The following is a 16,790-nucleotide window of genomic DNA, read 5'->3' on the forward strand; positions in this document are numbered from 1 at the left end:
ATGCCAGTGAAAAAAGGCGTCCTTGGACATTGATTGATGAAATCAAAAGTGCCTTAGGATTCAACTTAATAATAATTGTATCTGGTAATGAATATTATACACGTTATATTATATAATATAAATTTCAATTGAATTCCACTGTGAAAATCACCTCGCTTTTAGACTTTTTTAATAACTGATGACTGATGATCTAATTGGCACTTATGCACTTAATGGGACGGGAACTTAAGCGTGCACATTTGTTTCAATAGAGATAATTAAATGAAAAATGTATAGGGCACAGCTAATTTATACGTGCATACAAACCTACCATGAGCCCTGTTTAAAACCGAAGGCTCCAAAAACAAATTACTATTGATTGGAAATTTAATCCGGATATGAATATATTTCTATAAAAGTCCTATATAAGTTATTTTACGACTTGGAAGGAATAGGATTACTTAAATTAGGAAAACTATTTTAAAATATGCAGTGAAATATTCCATTTGACTACCTCAGAAATGCTTTCTTTCATTTTCCAAAAGCACTTGAACAAACTTTGAAACGGTGCATCACTTTTCACTGTAATACCCGATGTAAAGCGACCATGTTTATCGCCTTACATATTTTGAAGTTTGCAAACTGAAGTTGAAATAATAGTATCACTCCGTGCGCGTCCCAATTTTTCGTTATTTTCCTCAAAGTATAATCAATATCCTACGGTTTTACTATTATGTCACATTGATGTATAATGCAACTTTCATTTATCAAGCTTTCATCAAAATGAGGTTTCTCGTTTAAGTTATTAAATTGTGAAATATTATTGGAAGGGTTTTAACCAATACGAATGCCCCAAAATAACTTGCTATCAGGTGAATAAAAGACATTTATCGAGAAAATAAAATTTATTTTTGCTCTTATAATAGTCAGCTAGTTTATCTCCAAGAGAAGTCTGGTTAATAAACACACATCCCTGATAATATAAGTTAAAAGAAATACTTAATTAAACTAACAAAATGGAATACTAAAATAACTTTATTACTATGAGAATACAAATCTGTATCTACACGATCGTACACTTAAACGGAATAGGAATAACATCAAACAAATAATATATATTTTTCAAATATCCAATTATTTATCTGGAATTTGTTTCGAACTTTAAAAGATTCGTAATAATTTAACAATGGTTAGTGAAGAGGTTCACGGGTGGTATTTGGTAAGAAAAGACATAGCAAACCGCCACAAATTAACAAAGCTGCTACAATAAATGTGGGAGCTGGACAATACGTGTCTAGCAATGTAGCTATTACGATGTTTCCGATTATTCCTCCCAATCTAGCAGCGACCATAGATATAGCAATACCAGTGGCTCTGAAAAAAAAGTATCATTAAAATTCCGCAAGAAAAAACAAAAGCCATCAACCTAATTTTCATTCATATTTATACAGATGCTGTTGGGATAATTACATATAAACATTACGTATGAATGTCTAGTAAAGGATTTGCAATTGTCATTGAGAACTGTTGTGGTTCATTAAAACATAGATGTAAAATGCTAGTTTATTGCGTAGCGAAAAAAAATTATACTGACTTTTTATTAGATTTATGCTAATATTTATTATACAATTCTGTAACAACAGATTAGATCATTCCATTTGTTTTCATACTATTGCATTAAGAACCATCAAAGGCATTTTAACTAATGTTACATGCGGAGTTGCTCTCTTTAATGAGGTTTAATGCATTTTAGTTCTGAGAATAATCCACTTTTATTGTTATTAAATATTCATTATGGTGCATACACACGTGAAAGAGATGCTATTCATTTGGATTGGAATTTTTTAAAAGTGTGTTTATAAATTATCTCTAAATTTGTCTCTATTATCCAATTGAGTTGAATTTACAGCTTATAATTTGTTGTCACTTTTCCTTAATGCAAATCAGCAGTTATAAGCTGGAAAATCTCCAGACAACAGATAAGACTATTAAATAACTACCATCATATGCGTAAAACTGATACAACTTCCGCACATAACGAGTTAAAATAATTAAGTCATGTGCAAATAAAAATCATTTTGTTGAATTTGGCTAAAAATATTCAACTCCTAAATGAGGCTTCACGACAACATTACCATTCGAATATAAATAAGTAGCTGTACAGTATTTTCGGTGTGCTTTAAATATGTATGTATATGAATCAAAATCTGCTAGCAAATGTTGAGAGTAAAGCCAGCAACTCAATTTCTGAATTATAAATAGATACTTCTCACAGTCAAAACCATTTGTAATTTTTGAACTAAACACATCATGTTAATTAAAAATATACCCCTAATTATGCTTTTGCCCTGGGAATAAGTCAGATAAGCCAAATCGACTCTTCGAAAAACAACCTTTGGTCTAATAATCTTACTATGTACAAAAGGAAGAAATACGTATAAACAAAATATATTTCCTCGTAAATACAGGGCGGTTCACCTATGACGAAAACGCAGAAAAAAAACGGTTTTATCTTCGAAACCTTACTATTCAGGTTTAGTCCTGAACAGTAACTTGAAAAAACCTGAAAATTGTGTCCTATTTAAAAAAAATCGACTTTTTAGAACTTTAAAATCTATTTGTGAAACCACTGGAAAAAACCGCATATGGAAAGTGATGAAAACACTAATAAGTACCGATCAAGGAGGAAAAAGGAAATTAATGAAAGAAGATATCAGAGGTCCAAATAATAGAAAACTTAAATTGAAAAAGCTCTGACTGTAAGCAACAAACTATTTGGAAATGAATGAATCCCAACCATAATCAAATAAGAAAAACGTTTGGACTTTAGCAGGATTCAATTCTTAAGCTTTCGAACTTCAGCACTATGAGACTTAAATTAAATTAAAAAAAAATAGTACAGATTATTAAAACGCAGTTGTTTTGTTGCTGCCCGTTATATTTCAGCCTGAACTGAACTAAAATGATGTAATCGCTATATGTAGTGTCGTTCCGATTTAACGAAAACAATAACAATCTAACTTCACCATTACGATGTTAAATGGATCAAAATTAGTGCCTTCTTTGTGGGCTGTTTTTCTTTATTATTGAAGTTTATTGCTTTAAAATCGTTAATTAATTTATTGTCGTGCAATTTCTTTGTTTTTCTCTTATCATCCTCCACTTTTTGCAGCATGTGAATGAATTTACCAATGTTTTTATTGCCTCCATATTAATATATAAATTTGTCCAAATTCGTTTTAACGCTTTGAAAACTTGCCACTTTCTTGAACCTAAATTAGGTGGTAATTTATTTATCACTTGGTAATTGTAAAATTGTCCATTACCAGTCAACAGATAATAAATGTATTTTTTCCACAAAGTAAAGTTTCTTTTCATTAAAAAATTTCTGCTGCTTTGCTTCACTTCGATCGTCCGAGAAAGTAAAATTAATTGATCTAATGCCCGTTTGAAATCTTCAAAAAATATTTATGGTGAACATGTCCTGGGCGAATGCGACGGAATTGCATTCGATTCATTATAATAACAGCTTTATCAAGGCAAGCTGCGTAATTAAGATTTAAATAAAAATTAACATTCGACTTAGTCGTTTTAGTCATCATGTAAACACTTACTAGATATTTAATGCTGAAAAGTGGTTCTAGGGAAGTACAGACAGCAATTAATGAATTTTCAATAGTTTTTCATATAGCTAAATTGCAATTGAATATTTGGTAACGTAAAGAACGTCTAAGAGAAATAATCTGTAACCACTTACCTAAGATTGGTAGGGAAAATCTCTGTAATCAAGCAATCTAACGCAGCATTCCCACAAGAGATCACACTGCTGAAAGTGGCTGATATGGCGAGGTTTTGAGTTTTGTTCCGTACAAAATACATGGAAGCTGCACATCCACCAGATGCCAAAGTACTGAAAACTAGGAAGAACTTTCTTCCAAGTCTGTCCATTCCCAAAACAGCAAATAGATTGCTTGGAAGTGCTGCAGCAACGGTAATCAACGATTCCATAAAAACAGACTGGCTGATGTTCTCGTTGCACACAGCGCCATGCTGTTGACTTCCAGAATTGACTACGAAATGAGTCACTTCGCACACCGAAGTTGTTTCATTTGGTCTTAGTCGAGTGTATTCATCAAATCGATTGAAAAGTTCAGGAAACCACATCATCAGCCCGTAGTAACTGGAACAAAATATATTCGTTAACCACGAAACTTCTAACTCTCTTCAATATCTTACCCAATGTGGAAAGTGAAGTTAATAGTGATAGAAATCACAGTGAACTTGAGAATTGGGGAGACAAATAACTGCCGGCTGTTATCAACGATGTTAGATAACATTTTCATAATCTTGCCTCTCTTAACCTGCATAGATTCATCGTCCAAAGCTTTCTGGTATTCTTCTTCCAAAATCAGATGTTTAACTGGATATTCTTCAGCATCGTTACCAGTATTCACATGGTAAATGTGCTTGAAGATAGCCATAGCTTCATCGGTTTTGCCTGTTGTTAACAGAAACTTTGGACTTTCTGGCAAGAAGCACAGAAGAATGGCAACAACGAACGATGGTAATGCCATTACGATGAGGAAAATCCTCCAAGAGTTGTATACGAAATATGGAGTTGATACTCCAATTTCAGCTGGGATTATCAACCAAGCTAATCCAGCGACGAAAAGATTCCCAAGAGTCCAAAAAGCTGCCATGAAACTGAGCATGGATCCTCTTTTGGACTTGGGTTGAAATTCTGCGAAATATGGCCAGATTACTGGACCGCTCCCCCCTAATCTGAAATTAAATAAAAATTATTAAAAGGCCTCACCGCTACTTGTTTGCAAAGTGTTGATACGCTCAGGTAAAAGTGTAAACTCAATTAGCAGTGCTATTAAACAAGATATTGTGGAATATCCCAATATTATTTAAAACAAATAAATCCCAGCGAATATTTGAATTGTTAATGTCGAAATATAACTTTCGTCTTCGCCATGCAAATAATATCCATCACTTCGGCGTCCATACAAATTTGCTAGAATTACTAACCCGATGATAACTATAAGTGCAAATTAACTCGAAATCTGAATAAACTGACTCACGGACAAATATCATGAAATTGTATGCATAATCTTATTGCTGTGATTGAACAGTAATTTGTAAAATAGATCATGATCTACATTTATATTCAATTGCTGTATCTATCTGTTGGATTAATTAGCTTGATGATAATAAAATACTTACGCCGCCCCATTTAGAAATCTGAAAAGCATGAACCACGCATATGACTGGCTAAAACTAGAAGCCACGATGCATAGAGCGTTCATGAAGCTGCTGGCAATAAGCACTTTTTTGCGCCCAATTGAATCTGCCACTGATCCCCAAGTGTAAGCACCTGCCATCATCCCTGAAATTGACAAAAATCATCATAATTATTTAGTTCTACATGTACTTTCCTCGTTAAGAAGACATACCAATGAAGATGATGGAGTTGAGCCATCCTTTGGATTGAGTGTTCAGGTCCAGATCGCATTGAGCGGAAGGAAGAATGAATGACATCGAGATGACATCCATCTCTTCCGAAGTACTTACGAAGCCACATATTGCTAGTAGTAGATAATGAAATTTGCCATATTCAGTAAGTTCGATGGCTCTCTCAAAATCAGCTTTGTCGCTGCTGCCTTTTTCTACATCGGTAGGAGCCTACAATCAACAAACCCCCATTAGTTTCCTATGTCAATGGCAACTATTCAACCTTCTTTTCCTGCACATACCTTTGGTTGGTCAGTCTTGACTACAGTCTGATGATTAGTTAGCTCAAGATCTCTGGATCCACAGCCGTTTAAGGGGCGCCTCTCATTTACATCACAGTTTTCTTTGGGTTTTATAGGTGGTTCACTTTCTACCATTCTATGTAGCAGGCGATTGGAATTTAACTTTGCGCAGCAGCAAACGTTGACTTCTTCGATGTTTGGGGTTGTTGTTGAGGGCGGCACTCAGTGGGGGTTGCGGTCGGTTGTTCTAATGAAAGCTCTGAAAAGTTTAATAGGCGCTGCTGAATTGATCATGATTTTCAGCGATTTACAATTATATGTTTTGCTTAATATAACGTTTAAAATGATTGCCCCATTTCAATCAGAGACAAGTAAATATTTTATTGTTCGCACGAGTAATCCTCATAATCATTTTGTACTTGTTTATGCCATTAGCCCATTAGACTTAATTAATGAGAAAAATGCAAAGCAAATTTATAGTAGTGTGATTCCTTTTATTAGCGATTCAATTTATTAAAGGTTGATTCGATATATGATGTACAGACATGCCGTTACACGTTTGTGTTAAAATCTAATTAATTACTCTTGTTAATATATTGAGCTAACGATAATAAATATATGGTGTAATTGAAGTGAATGAAAACATTAATCTATTGGACACATTTCCAGTTTTGCGCTATTTGATTCAATTACAGGGCAACACTTATATAATTGGAGAAATTATGCTGTAATAAGTATGTGCCTGTTATGTATAGTAAAATACCTAATAATATTATGGCTGCGATTATATACTGTATTCCGCAAAAATATTACTCAGTCGCCATTAATTATCATTGCCGATATGTTTGATTGTCGATAGGCAATATCAGTCTTCCTATATTAATTGTTGATTCTATTTTCAGAATTAATGGTTTTAAGAAAGCCAATTCGGCTACGTGCAGATAGAATTAATATTTAAATCGCGTATACACATGCATTATCTTCAACTAATCATTATAAGCATGTTTTAAAATACAGCAGCGCATAACTTGATAAATCTTGGTCGAACTATACCGATTCACATGTTAAAACCTTGTGATTTAATTCAAATAATCCTCATTGAACTTTCGAACTTCTTATGGAAGGTTAGACTGAATAATCTCTCTGCATAAGCCAAGGAGCTTGCTTACGATTTATTTTACTCACCGATTTATTATGTCAATTGAACTAAATAACAACCAGCTTAATTAATTTGTAATTGAAAACAATTTGGTTGATGGAAGTCATTGTCAGAGTTTTTCTCCTTTAAATGTGTGTCCAACGATGGCGTGTTGCTTTATTTTGTCTGTTTAAGGAAATATTCAGCGTAGTTTTTAATTGGCTGTAAATTTACGACAATTAAGAAAATGTATCAATTAATTTTCTGTTTTGAAAGTAATTATACTGATGCGTTGTTTGTCTAATTTAGCCGAACTTGAACTTCAGTTAATCGAATTAGATTTGAGTCTAATTCGCTTAAAGGCTACAGACTAAAAACGTGAATTTTTTTCTTGCTAAGTTTTCACAGTTCAAATAGCACTTGTAGATCATTTATGGACTTATAATATTTAATTGTAGCACAAGATTGCTCAAATAGCAACGCTGTTATCAACTTAATATTTCCTGCTGTAAAAACAGTGTGAGAATTTCTGAAGATGCTGCGTAGGATCTAATTGTTGTAACGCTAAGCTGCAATATAAAACACACCGAAAATATTCAATGCCAAAAGCAGGCATAAGGAAATTCGCTCAAGTTTCAAATGGATTATCCTTACTTGTATTTCACAAGGCTATTGTCAAGTTTGATGCACTTTTTACATTGAGAAAATCTATTCAATGAAATGAGGAAAATGCTTCAATAATGCCATGTAAGGAAAACAAATCAACTATAACAAGAAGGAGAATACAGAAAAAAAACTATAATTTGATAAACAACAACTTCGACATTGATTGGGATAAGAGATTTAAAATTGAATAGTCCATTTCACCCTGCTCATAATATCAGCTTCAATTATGTAGCAAATATAATTACTAGCTACACTTTAACGTGTTGAAAAAGTAAATGGGATTAATTAATGTCAATTTAAAAAATTCGGATCCAAAATATCCACAAATTATTATATGGGTATTAAAAAAGTTAGGCTTTCTTGCTTGAAACTGGAGATCTTTTCGGGCTTTTACGCCGTCGTGGCAAGATTTTATCTTGGCGTTTCGCAAGCATGAGCATATTTCTTAAACCGTCCTGTTTCAATTAAGCGGGTGTTTGAAATATTAGTAAATCAGATACAGAACCGTCTACGAATCCCTACTTTCAAGAAATGCATATTACGTATGACATGCTTCCTATATTGTTTATAATAATGTTTAGCTATTAATTATCAGCAATCAGGTAAAATATTAACAATAAGACGGCTAGTTCTCAGTTCCTTGAAATTAATAGGCAAATTAAATGCAATTGATTATTCGCAGATATTTTATCAACGCAAAGTTTATACGTTCGATAATAGTGAATAATGTGGAATGAGTAAGTATATAAGTCAATTGTTGTAGAATTGCTGTTCAATTGGCTGTTAATGTCAATAATTCAGCAAAATGTACAGATAAAGTGGGGGCTGAAAGACTCATGCAAAGACTAATAACAGAACAATAAAAAATCCTATACAAACTCCGTAAAAATCGTTTACCGAGTTTTCCGCTTAAATATTTTATTTAAGTTTGGGTAGTTTACCAACAGCAACAATTTAGCGATATTTATAAGTTGATGTAATTACTGACCAACAATATAGGAAGGTCCTTTATATTAAAAACAATTTTCTGGTTGCAGAAAACCCAAACACTGATGTTTGGAAGCTACTTTAAAAAATTAGTTAATTATTAGTGTCAGCCAAATATAACGGAACTAATGATATGAAGAACATGCTATTATTTTCTTCTGTTATTATGTTCTTAAATGCAGTGAAAAATGTTTTTTTTTTGGGGATTAGATGATATATCTAATCACGTTGGAGGAATTAATAAAATATAAAATATTTTACACTAGACAATCCTTTAACTTACGAATTTCAAAAGTTTGTCCGGTTTCCGCTCTGTCACAGAACTTCATTTACAAGAACGTATGAGTAGGTTTTTAAAACAACAAACATTTCAAAAATAGAATGAAAATTAAGAGTGACCACTTTAAATAATTTTGGTTAATATATTTTTTTAATAATTGAACGAACCGAACTAAAAGAACGCGGTACGGTACTACTACTGGTCACTTCGACGGTACAATCTTCAACGCAATGATTTGAATGGAGGACCCGAACCGTTGGTACACCTGAATTAACTGATTATCAGTACCTTTACAAACTGGTGAATCGGTAATATAGTGGGATTATAAGCGATTTTGCTTATCAACTTCAGTCGTGTTAATATGTGGAAAAGAAGGGAAACGGATTACTCACAAATTATTAAGAAAGTTGAGATGCGAATGAACCACTTTGGAGCTGTAGATGATCAACACTCAGTTAGCACTTTGCGCTATTCAGTGATCCCGTGCAACATGTTTTTATTTTTTTTTAAATAGATTTTTGCAAACTAACGTGGACGAAAACGTGCTACTAATGGGGAAACATCGCACGTGCAACAATTATAGCATCTGACTGAAATATTTAAAACATTAATATTTTATTTTGTGTTTTTTTTTAAACATTATTATAGACTTTTCTACTACTGGTAGTAACCAGTGAAACATTTAGTTAGTTTTTGGTTCTTCTCACATGCGCGGGTAATTGCCATTTTTACGTAAAAGCAAACATGTATATATACAACTATATTCCGCTCTTTGGATCAATGATCAAACTTCTTAATACGAGACGTTAAATATGAGGGCTATGTGGTACTATTAATGTGCATTGTAAAATTTAGATATTAAATACTAACTTCTATGCTTCATCTGATGTACATAGTTAGAAACAAGAGGCAATCGACTAAAAAACACAATCATCCACTGAAAAAAAATTAAAATTTATACATTGGTTCTCGATTGAAGTAAAGTAACGGTTGCCCTAATTTACATGAATGTATTGCGTTATCTATATTTAGCTGTTTTTGAGTATTTAAATATGTCCTCCAAAGTACTTCAGAGTTTCGAAAACAAAACTGATATATTAGATTGCTCGCGACTTTTGCGGCCAAAATTTCAAGATAAAAAATCGGAACAAAAATGTCCGAGAGTGGAATCGGAATGTTACTTTGCTAAAAAGATATTTTATAAAAAATCGTATAATTCTTCTAAAAGTATGCGTTTTTAAGTATACAAAATAATCGAATGCTCATTGCTATCTAATGAGAGCTTCCAATTAAAAAGAGAACTTTATTTTCAAATGTAAATGTTAATCAATTGATGCTACTGGAGCCCAATTTGCTCTTCTTCCGAACCATTGACTTAGACTCCTTTGTTTTTTGCCCTGAATATTACGTTGAATTTAAATCGGTTTGCACATTACCTCTTAACTTCTCAGCTCATAATTTTTTACCATATGCAAAATTTCTTAATTTTACAGGATGGCATTTTAAAAATTTCCAATTGCTATTTCGGAAATGAAAACACACATCATAAGCCCCAGCCGTTCGTAGTCTGCACTTGAAATATCAATATTTAAAGTTGTATAAACAAAATTTGTTGCAACATTTGTTAATAAAGAATCGCAAATAAAAAATCGACTAAAATATGGGAATGGATTAATTAATTGGCTGAACATTAAAATACTAATGAAAATACATTCATCTGAATGTATCTTATCCCGACGTAAATAGATATTGAAATTTTGAAGAATGTTCATTGGAAAATAGTAGACAGGGTAAGCTAATAAATAAAATAACAAAACCACATTAAGTTTCCAATACATTATACATCAGACTCGACATTTTGCAAATTTTGCTCTAACATGATAACAATCTTTGACATAGTGCCTTTTTGATTTGATTATATTCTTATTATTAACATTAGTAGCAAATTGTTGATAAATTCTCAAAAATAAGGGAAACAAAGAATAATACACAGCGAAGCCAGCAATCAATCTCATAGACGGTAAGATTTAATTTTTCGTACCTAGTGTGCATTGTGTACTTCGTCAAAAAGTTTCTCTGACGCATTACATACGCAAATGGCACATTATATTTGTGTATATTCATATTAATGATAAAGATAAACTTAATCATTATATGACTAAAATAAATTCGTATTCTAAATAACATAAAGTAAGAGATATTCTGAGAAAACAGTATCACGAGATCGTCAATGATTACAGTTTCGACCTCAAGAATGGCAATTCGTGCAAGATCTATTTAAATTATATTTACATCGTTTATACAATTAACGCATTTCGAACATTATCTGGAATTAGATTATTATTTTTTATTTATCACATCCCATCTTCTAACCATTAAAGGCCTAAAAAGTGTTAAGCTGCAGCTTCCGGTAAATTGGAAAAATCAGTCGCAGTTCTCAGAATGGCTGTTAAAATTATAAAAAAATAGTGAGAAAACACCAGCTATTGAGTTAAGAATAATTCATATGACTCAGACGCACATGAATTAATTATCGATAACTTTCCTTTGTAATAGAAAGATACAATTTGCGAAAGCAGGAATGTTTCAGTTGTCATTGTTAAATATTCTAGCAATTGATTAAACGGGCCATTGTTTTAACATCCTTCATTCGAATCTGAGCTGATAATTTTCCTCACGATAAAACTCTTTTGTCATTATATTGGCTAAAAGTAAAACTTAATTTCCGTTGCACTAATACAGGAAAGAAAAATATGTTGCATCCTGTACACACTTCAATATTTCCATGCTTAATTAAACTTTTTATTAAATCTGGTTTCAACAAGAATACGCATGACGCTTGTGTCTATATTAACGAAGATTTAGCAGCTTGAATCTTTCAGTTTAATTTGAAAATGATATCTTTTAACTTAAAATAATCTAATCTTAGATATCAGTTCCGAAATGTATTTGATTTAGATGTTCGCAACTTGTTTCACTTTTTATTATTTTCGAAAATAATCTTTAACGTGACCTTAAAAAGATCTCGCATCTAGTTGTTTATGCAAAATTACCAAAACTTGACACACTTTCCTACCAATTCCCGTAAATACTCATGGTGTTAAATAATAAATTCATTATCAATTTGCTGCTAATGCTGCTGATTCGAACCTGTTCTTTCATCTATCTTTCTCAATCCTTTAAAATCTATTATCATCGTTAATGTAACAGGCGGTAATTAATGGGTGTTAAGTAAAATCCCAAAACGTCATGTCAAAATTAATTAACAAACCTGCTTGAAAACCACTATTCTTGAATGAAAATTTCCTGATTTTAAGAAAAACCATCAAAATATTTTTCTTTAATTAATATTTTGCTAACTGCTTAAACTAAGTGCTCAAACATATTATTGATGTGCGTAAAAAATATAAAGTCTCTAGATATGTATACAGTATTTGTTAATTGGCTAAAATATATATTTTTTGAATGTGCTTAATAGATTTTGTTTTCGGATTTTCCTTTTATTAGACAATTTTCAAATTAACTAATGTGTTATAAGGCTTTCAAAATTGAGTCATAGACCCACTCTATTGTTAATTTAACTATCATTTATTAGTAACGTGTTAACTTGCACTCTGGCTTCTGGCCGTCTTAAAAATAAACTGGTCTAAAATGAATGTAATACATTTTAATAACGATCGCGTTTTTTTTAGGTACGTATAATAAATATGTATTACATTTATTATTGTGCGTATTAATTTCGTTTTTTGTTTTGATTTAAGTAGAAAACAAGTCTTTTCTAAATAATATTTTAATGAGTTGAGTATAAAAATTATTACTCAAAATAAAACTAGTGTATGCAGCATATATTGAGATTCTAACAATATAACATAATATACATAACACATAATTCAACAAAACTTAAAATGAACTCTAGACAAATTAAAGCCTAAAATGTAAAAACAGCCGTGTACAAAAACTGAATTTATTTTATCAGTTTCTGTGTTCTTTATTCTTCTCAGTTTCTGTGGGGTATTCAACTAAAGATTCAAATTTTTATTTCCATGTTTTAGTTTGAGTTATAAGAGAACTTTAAATCCTATTAGATAAAGGACAAGTTTGTTTGGTGAATTAAATCGATAATAAGCAAACCCAAAATTTTTCAAGTGTTAGAAAATTAATGTTACTCTAAATCAAACGAAGCATTGTCTGACTCTATTTGATTTTTGTTGAGACTTGAATTTGTTTTTTTAATGACAACTAATCTGTTTGAGGCTTTCAGATCTAACAAAGAACTACATTTTGTATTTTTACTGTTATTATTAACATAAAACGGTCATAAACAACCGCGGAAAAAATGTAGTTAAATAATAAATATTGCGACTTGAGTTGAGTATGAAAAATTATACAGTTAAGATAGAAACTTATATTTTCAATGGCATGCAAAAATGCTCGATAGGATTTGGTTGACTGAAAAAATCAGATTCCAATCATGTAACATGAAGAGTTGCTAGAAAAATATTTTTCTAGTATTATTTAGAAGAATGTGATTCTATAAAACTTTGTTTCTCTTTACGTTCTACTGTAAAATTGTTTATTTTGTGTCAGTTTTGAAATTATGAAAAATATAGTTGCTTTGGAGTAGCACTTTTAGAGCTCTAGCAACGTTTTCTTTCATGCAAAAATAATTTAGCGAGCGTCCGTTTTGCGGATTGAGTCGATTAGGAACTATTAAATAATGAATAAGTTCTAAATTTAATAAAAATGTACATAGATTGCATTAATTAAATGCATTAAGTACTAATAGGTAAAATCTCACTATCAGCACGTTTGATTATTATTTAATAAAAGTTGCGAAGCTAATATAGTTTATGAATTCACACGTTTTTTAACAATGAAGTAAATGTCGCACTAATATAATATTTACAGTTCGACACTGTGATGATCCGAAAAGTTTACAGATCAAATGGAATATTCCAGATATTAGCGCGATTTTACGTACCGCGCACTTAATAATAAAAAAGTTTCTAAACTTCAGTACTTACTAGTAGTTCTCAGTAGAAAACGGTTTCAAAATGCGACTGCAGGGCTATGCCTCCGCAGTTAAGACTGAAGTTTCAAAATCATGGCAAAACTTTATATACTAGCAGATCAAACAATGTGTTGTGATCGCTAAGTAAACACACATGTATGTTCTGAAAATGCTGCCTCTAAATTAATTATCATTTAACAACAATTACACTAAATTGAAATGTGTATCATATCTTGGCTTGATGTTCATTCCTTCTCATTTGAAAAATGCGGACCGGCAAATGATTGATTTTAACTAGTGTTTTAATAAGAAAAATTTACCTTTATAAATGTGTGCACTTTAACAATACATTCACATCGATCGGTAGTTCTTAAAATAATAATCCTGATTTTTACTGCTTAAAGTTAATGAGATTACGAAAGATTTTTAATTTCTTGTCGTGTCAAAGATATTTTACAAGCAAAAGAAAATTGCAATGAAGCAGGATTTAGAGTTATTACAGGAAGTTTCGAATTTGACTGTTTTCTGATCCGGATGAATCTAAGATCCCAAATAGAAACGTCCGGTTTCGCCAAGACCTCTTCATTTTGCAATGGCCTCGAAGGTCTCCGGATTTAACACCTATGGACTATTTCTTATGGGTTCAGTAGGGTATTGCCAGCTAGTTAATCGGCAACACTTTCAGCATTTATTGAAGCCACTTTATTGGGTTGAATCGGATTTCTTCATTGTTCGAATTAAGTGGATGTTTGTCAAATATCTGACCTCAGAATGAGCGCAATTTAAAAGACTAATCGAGATGTATGAGCATGTTTTCACCAAAAGACCTGCCTTTAATTTATTGAATTTATTCCAAGCTGGAGACTTGCACTATGTATACTGTAGCCAATTTTAATAATTCAAACAATGTTCTATTAAATCAATTACCGAAGTGATTATTCAGTGCATTTCCATGTTTCCCTTTTGTACTTTTTCAGTTTCCTACTCACTGTCGTGATTTTCCGTCTAATAAATATGCATACTTTTAAAACAGATACAGGATGGATGATTGAGAATAAAACGAAAACCTTTTTTTGGCTGGAAGGTATTAAAAGCAATTGCTATGGACCTGTATCTGAATTAAATTCACTGAGTAATCAAAATTAAGTCAGTTGAATACTATACAGAAAATCGTATTTATTCGGGATATTTTTGCATCAAACGGTAGATGACGAATTTTGCAGAACTTATTGAAAATGTCTGAATTAAGATGTTTTAACACTCCTAGATGTTGCTGGAAAATTCAAACGGTTTTTAGTACTCATTTAGTCGAACTATTCTCAACAATTCATGTGTGGAATACGCCCCTATATCATTTACATGTACTGGAATCATTCTAAACATTTCAAAATACATTATCTACATCGATTTAAATGTAATGAAACAAACATGCAGAATGTGGGATTTGCCTAAATCCTAAAACTCGTTTTTCGAAACGTATTTGACAATTATTATTTAAAAAACCCAAAACACGCGTAATGGGAATTATTTCAATTTAAGCGTATTTAAATTACTACTGCCTGCAAAAATTTTAGGAAAATCCAGTTCTAGTTTTAAATCGAGAGTAATTGAAGCTATAGTCAATTGAAGTCTTACAGGAATCGCTTACGATTTGTCAATTATTCTCTCTTATAGTCTCTTATCAATTTCAAGAACATGCATGAGTCATGGTCCCTCTGAACGCATTAATTGGTTTAATTATTTGAGCATATTGGTCAATTTTGTGCAACGTGGATATCGTAATAATATTATATTTACGCCAAAAAATTCATTCGTTTATTTCGCTTTAACATTTCATGCATGATGCATTATTTCATGCAACGGCAATTTTCTTGCCAAAAATAGTAGAACGTACAAACGATCTGTTCAACAAACTGTATAAATAATGTATCGGTGATGAATAACATAAATGAAGCGCATATTGAGGCTAATTTCCGAACTTTTCTTTAGGTACATTTTCAGTGTATGGAACCCAGGCTACGCAATTCACATCCTTTTTCTAAAGTAAACAAAGTATTTGCCTAAAGCTAGTTGAAGCTTAGCAATCGCTTCTATATAGATTAATACAAATCCTTTGAAAATAGTACCTTGTCATGGAATAAATCAAAAAACGCACTAAACGAAAATAAATCATATTTAAAACGTTTATTAGAGCAACACAATGTGTGTTTATATAAATCATTATGAATATAAAAGCTAAAACAAACAGAACCAATTTAGTAATAAATTTTATCTTTGAAAATGCACCGGTTAAATATGTTGTTATCTATGTATTATAGCAATTGTTGAAAACCTTTGATTTAATTTGATTTTAATTTGCTTCAAGTTCTCGCAAATATTTTACAAATTTTTCGAAAACCGTGTTAATAAATCATTCGGTAATTTCGGTTAAAATAACTTTATTCTATTGCCACATAATTTTTCAGATATGATAATCTGCATTCTAAAAATACAGGGTATTCACCTCAAGGTAAATAACTATTAGTGTCCAAATATATCATTATCACTTAATGGTTACATTATGAACTTCCGATCCTATCATAATTTACAGCAGTCACATATTGGCTGGCATTTTATTTTTATTTGAAACTGAGATACTTTCATATGTGGGCGCAGCAAACCTATGGCGAAAAATTATTCACAAACTAAAATATTTATAATTTTTCACTTACCTCATTACGATTAAGTTTTCACAATTATTTTCCATCTAAATGTGACACGTCGATTTATTTATACAACGACAAAGTCAAAAACTACCAGCGAAGAGCATTTTGATTACAAACGATATAGAAAATACGATTGTACGGCCGCGCGGCTAGTAAGTTACTTGAAATCATTATAATGGACAGTGACAATAACATTTACTCTATTTGTTAACAAGTCTTAACGCAAGGTCTTTATAATACGAACCCTATTCTTTGTATTAGCTAC

The 16,790-nt window shown here is 31.6% G+C and overlaps 1 protein-coding gene across 3 annotated transcripts; it reads right to left on the reverse strand.

The window, feature by feature from the left end:
- Positions 1-869: 869 nt before the first annotated feature.
- LOC109533860 (synaptic vesicle glycoprotein 2B) lies at positions 870-16,693 on the reverse strand. 3 transcript variants are annotated; one of them, XM_019899366.2, is made up of 7 exons: positions 16,532-16,693; positions 5,739-5,997; positions 5,439-5,667; positions 5,209-5,371; positions 4,216-4,761; positions 3,737-4,159; positions 870-1,353 (listed from the first exon to the last, which is right to left on the reverse strand). In XM_019899366.2, the coding sequence occupies exons 2-7, from the start codon at positions 5,871-5,873 to the stop codon at positions 1,170-1,172; spliced, it is 1,680 nt and encodes a 559-aa protein (XP_019754925.1). In that variant the 5' UTR covers positions 5,874-5,997; positions 16,532-16,693; the 3' UTR covers positions 870-1,169. The 3 variants fall into 3 exon arrangements, with proteins under 3 accessions (XP_019754925.1, XP_019754921.1, XP_019754923.1); XM_019899362.2 differs by lacking the exon at positions 16,532-16,693 and adding an exon at positions 13,834-13,934; XM_019899364.2 differs by lacking the exon at positions 16,532-16,693 and adding an exon at positions 8,813-9,070.
- Between the last annotated feature and the right edge of the window lie 97 nt (positions 16,694-16,790).

This window comes from Dendroctonus ponderosae, unplaced genomic scaffold (genome assembly GCF_020466585.1).
Source record: "Dendroctonus ponderosae isolate FM_Combo_2020 unplaced genomic scaffold, Dpon_F_20191213v2 Dpon_F_20191213_1, whole genome shotgun sequence".
Lineage (NCBI taxonomy): Eukaryota > Metazoa > Arthropoda > Insecta > Coleoptera > Curculionidae > Dendroctonus > Dendroctonus ponderosae.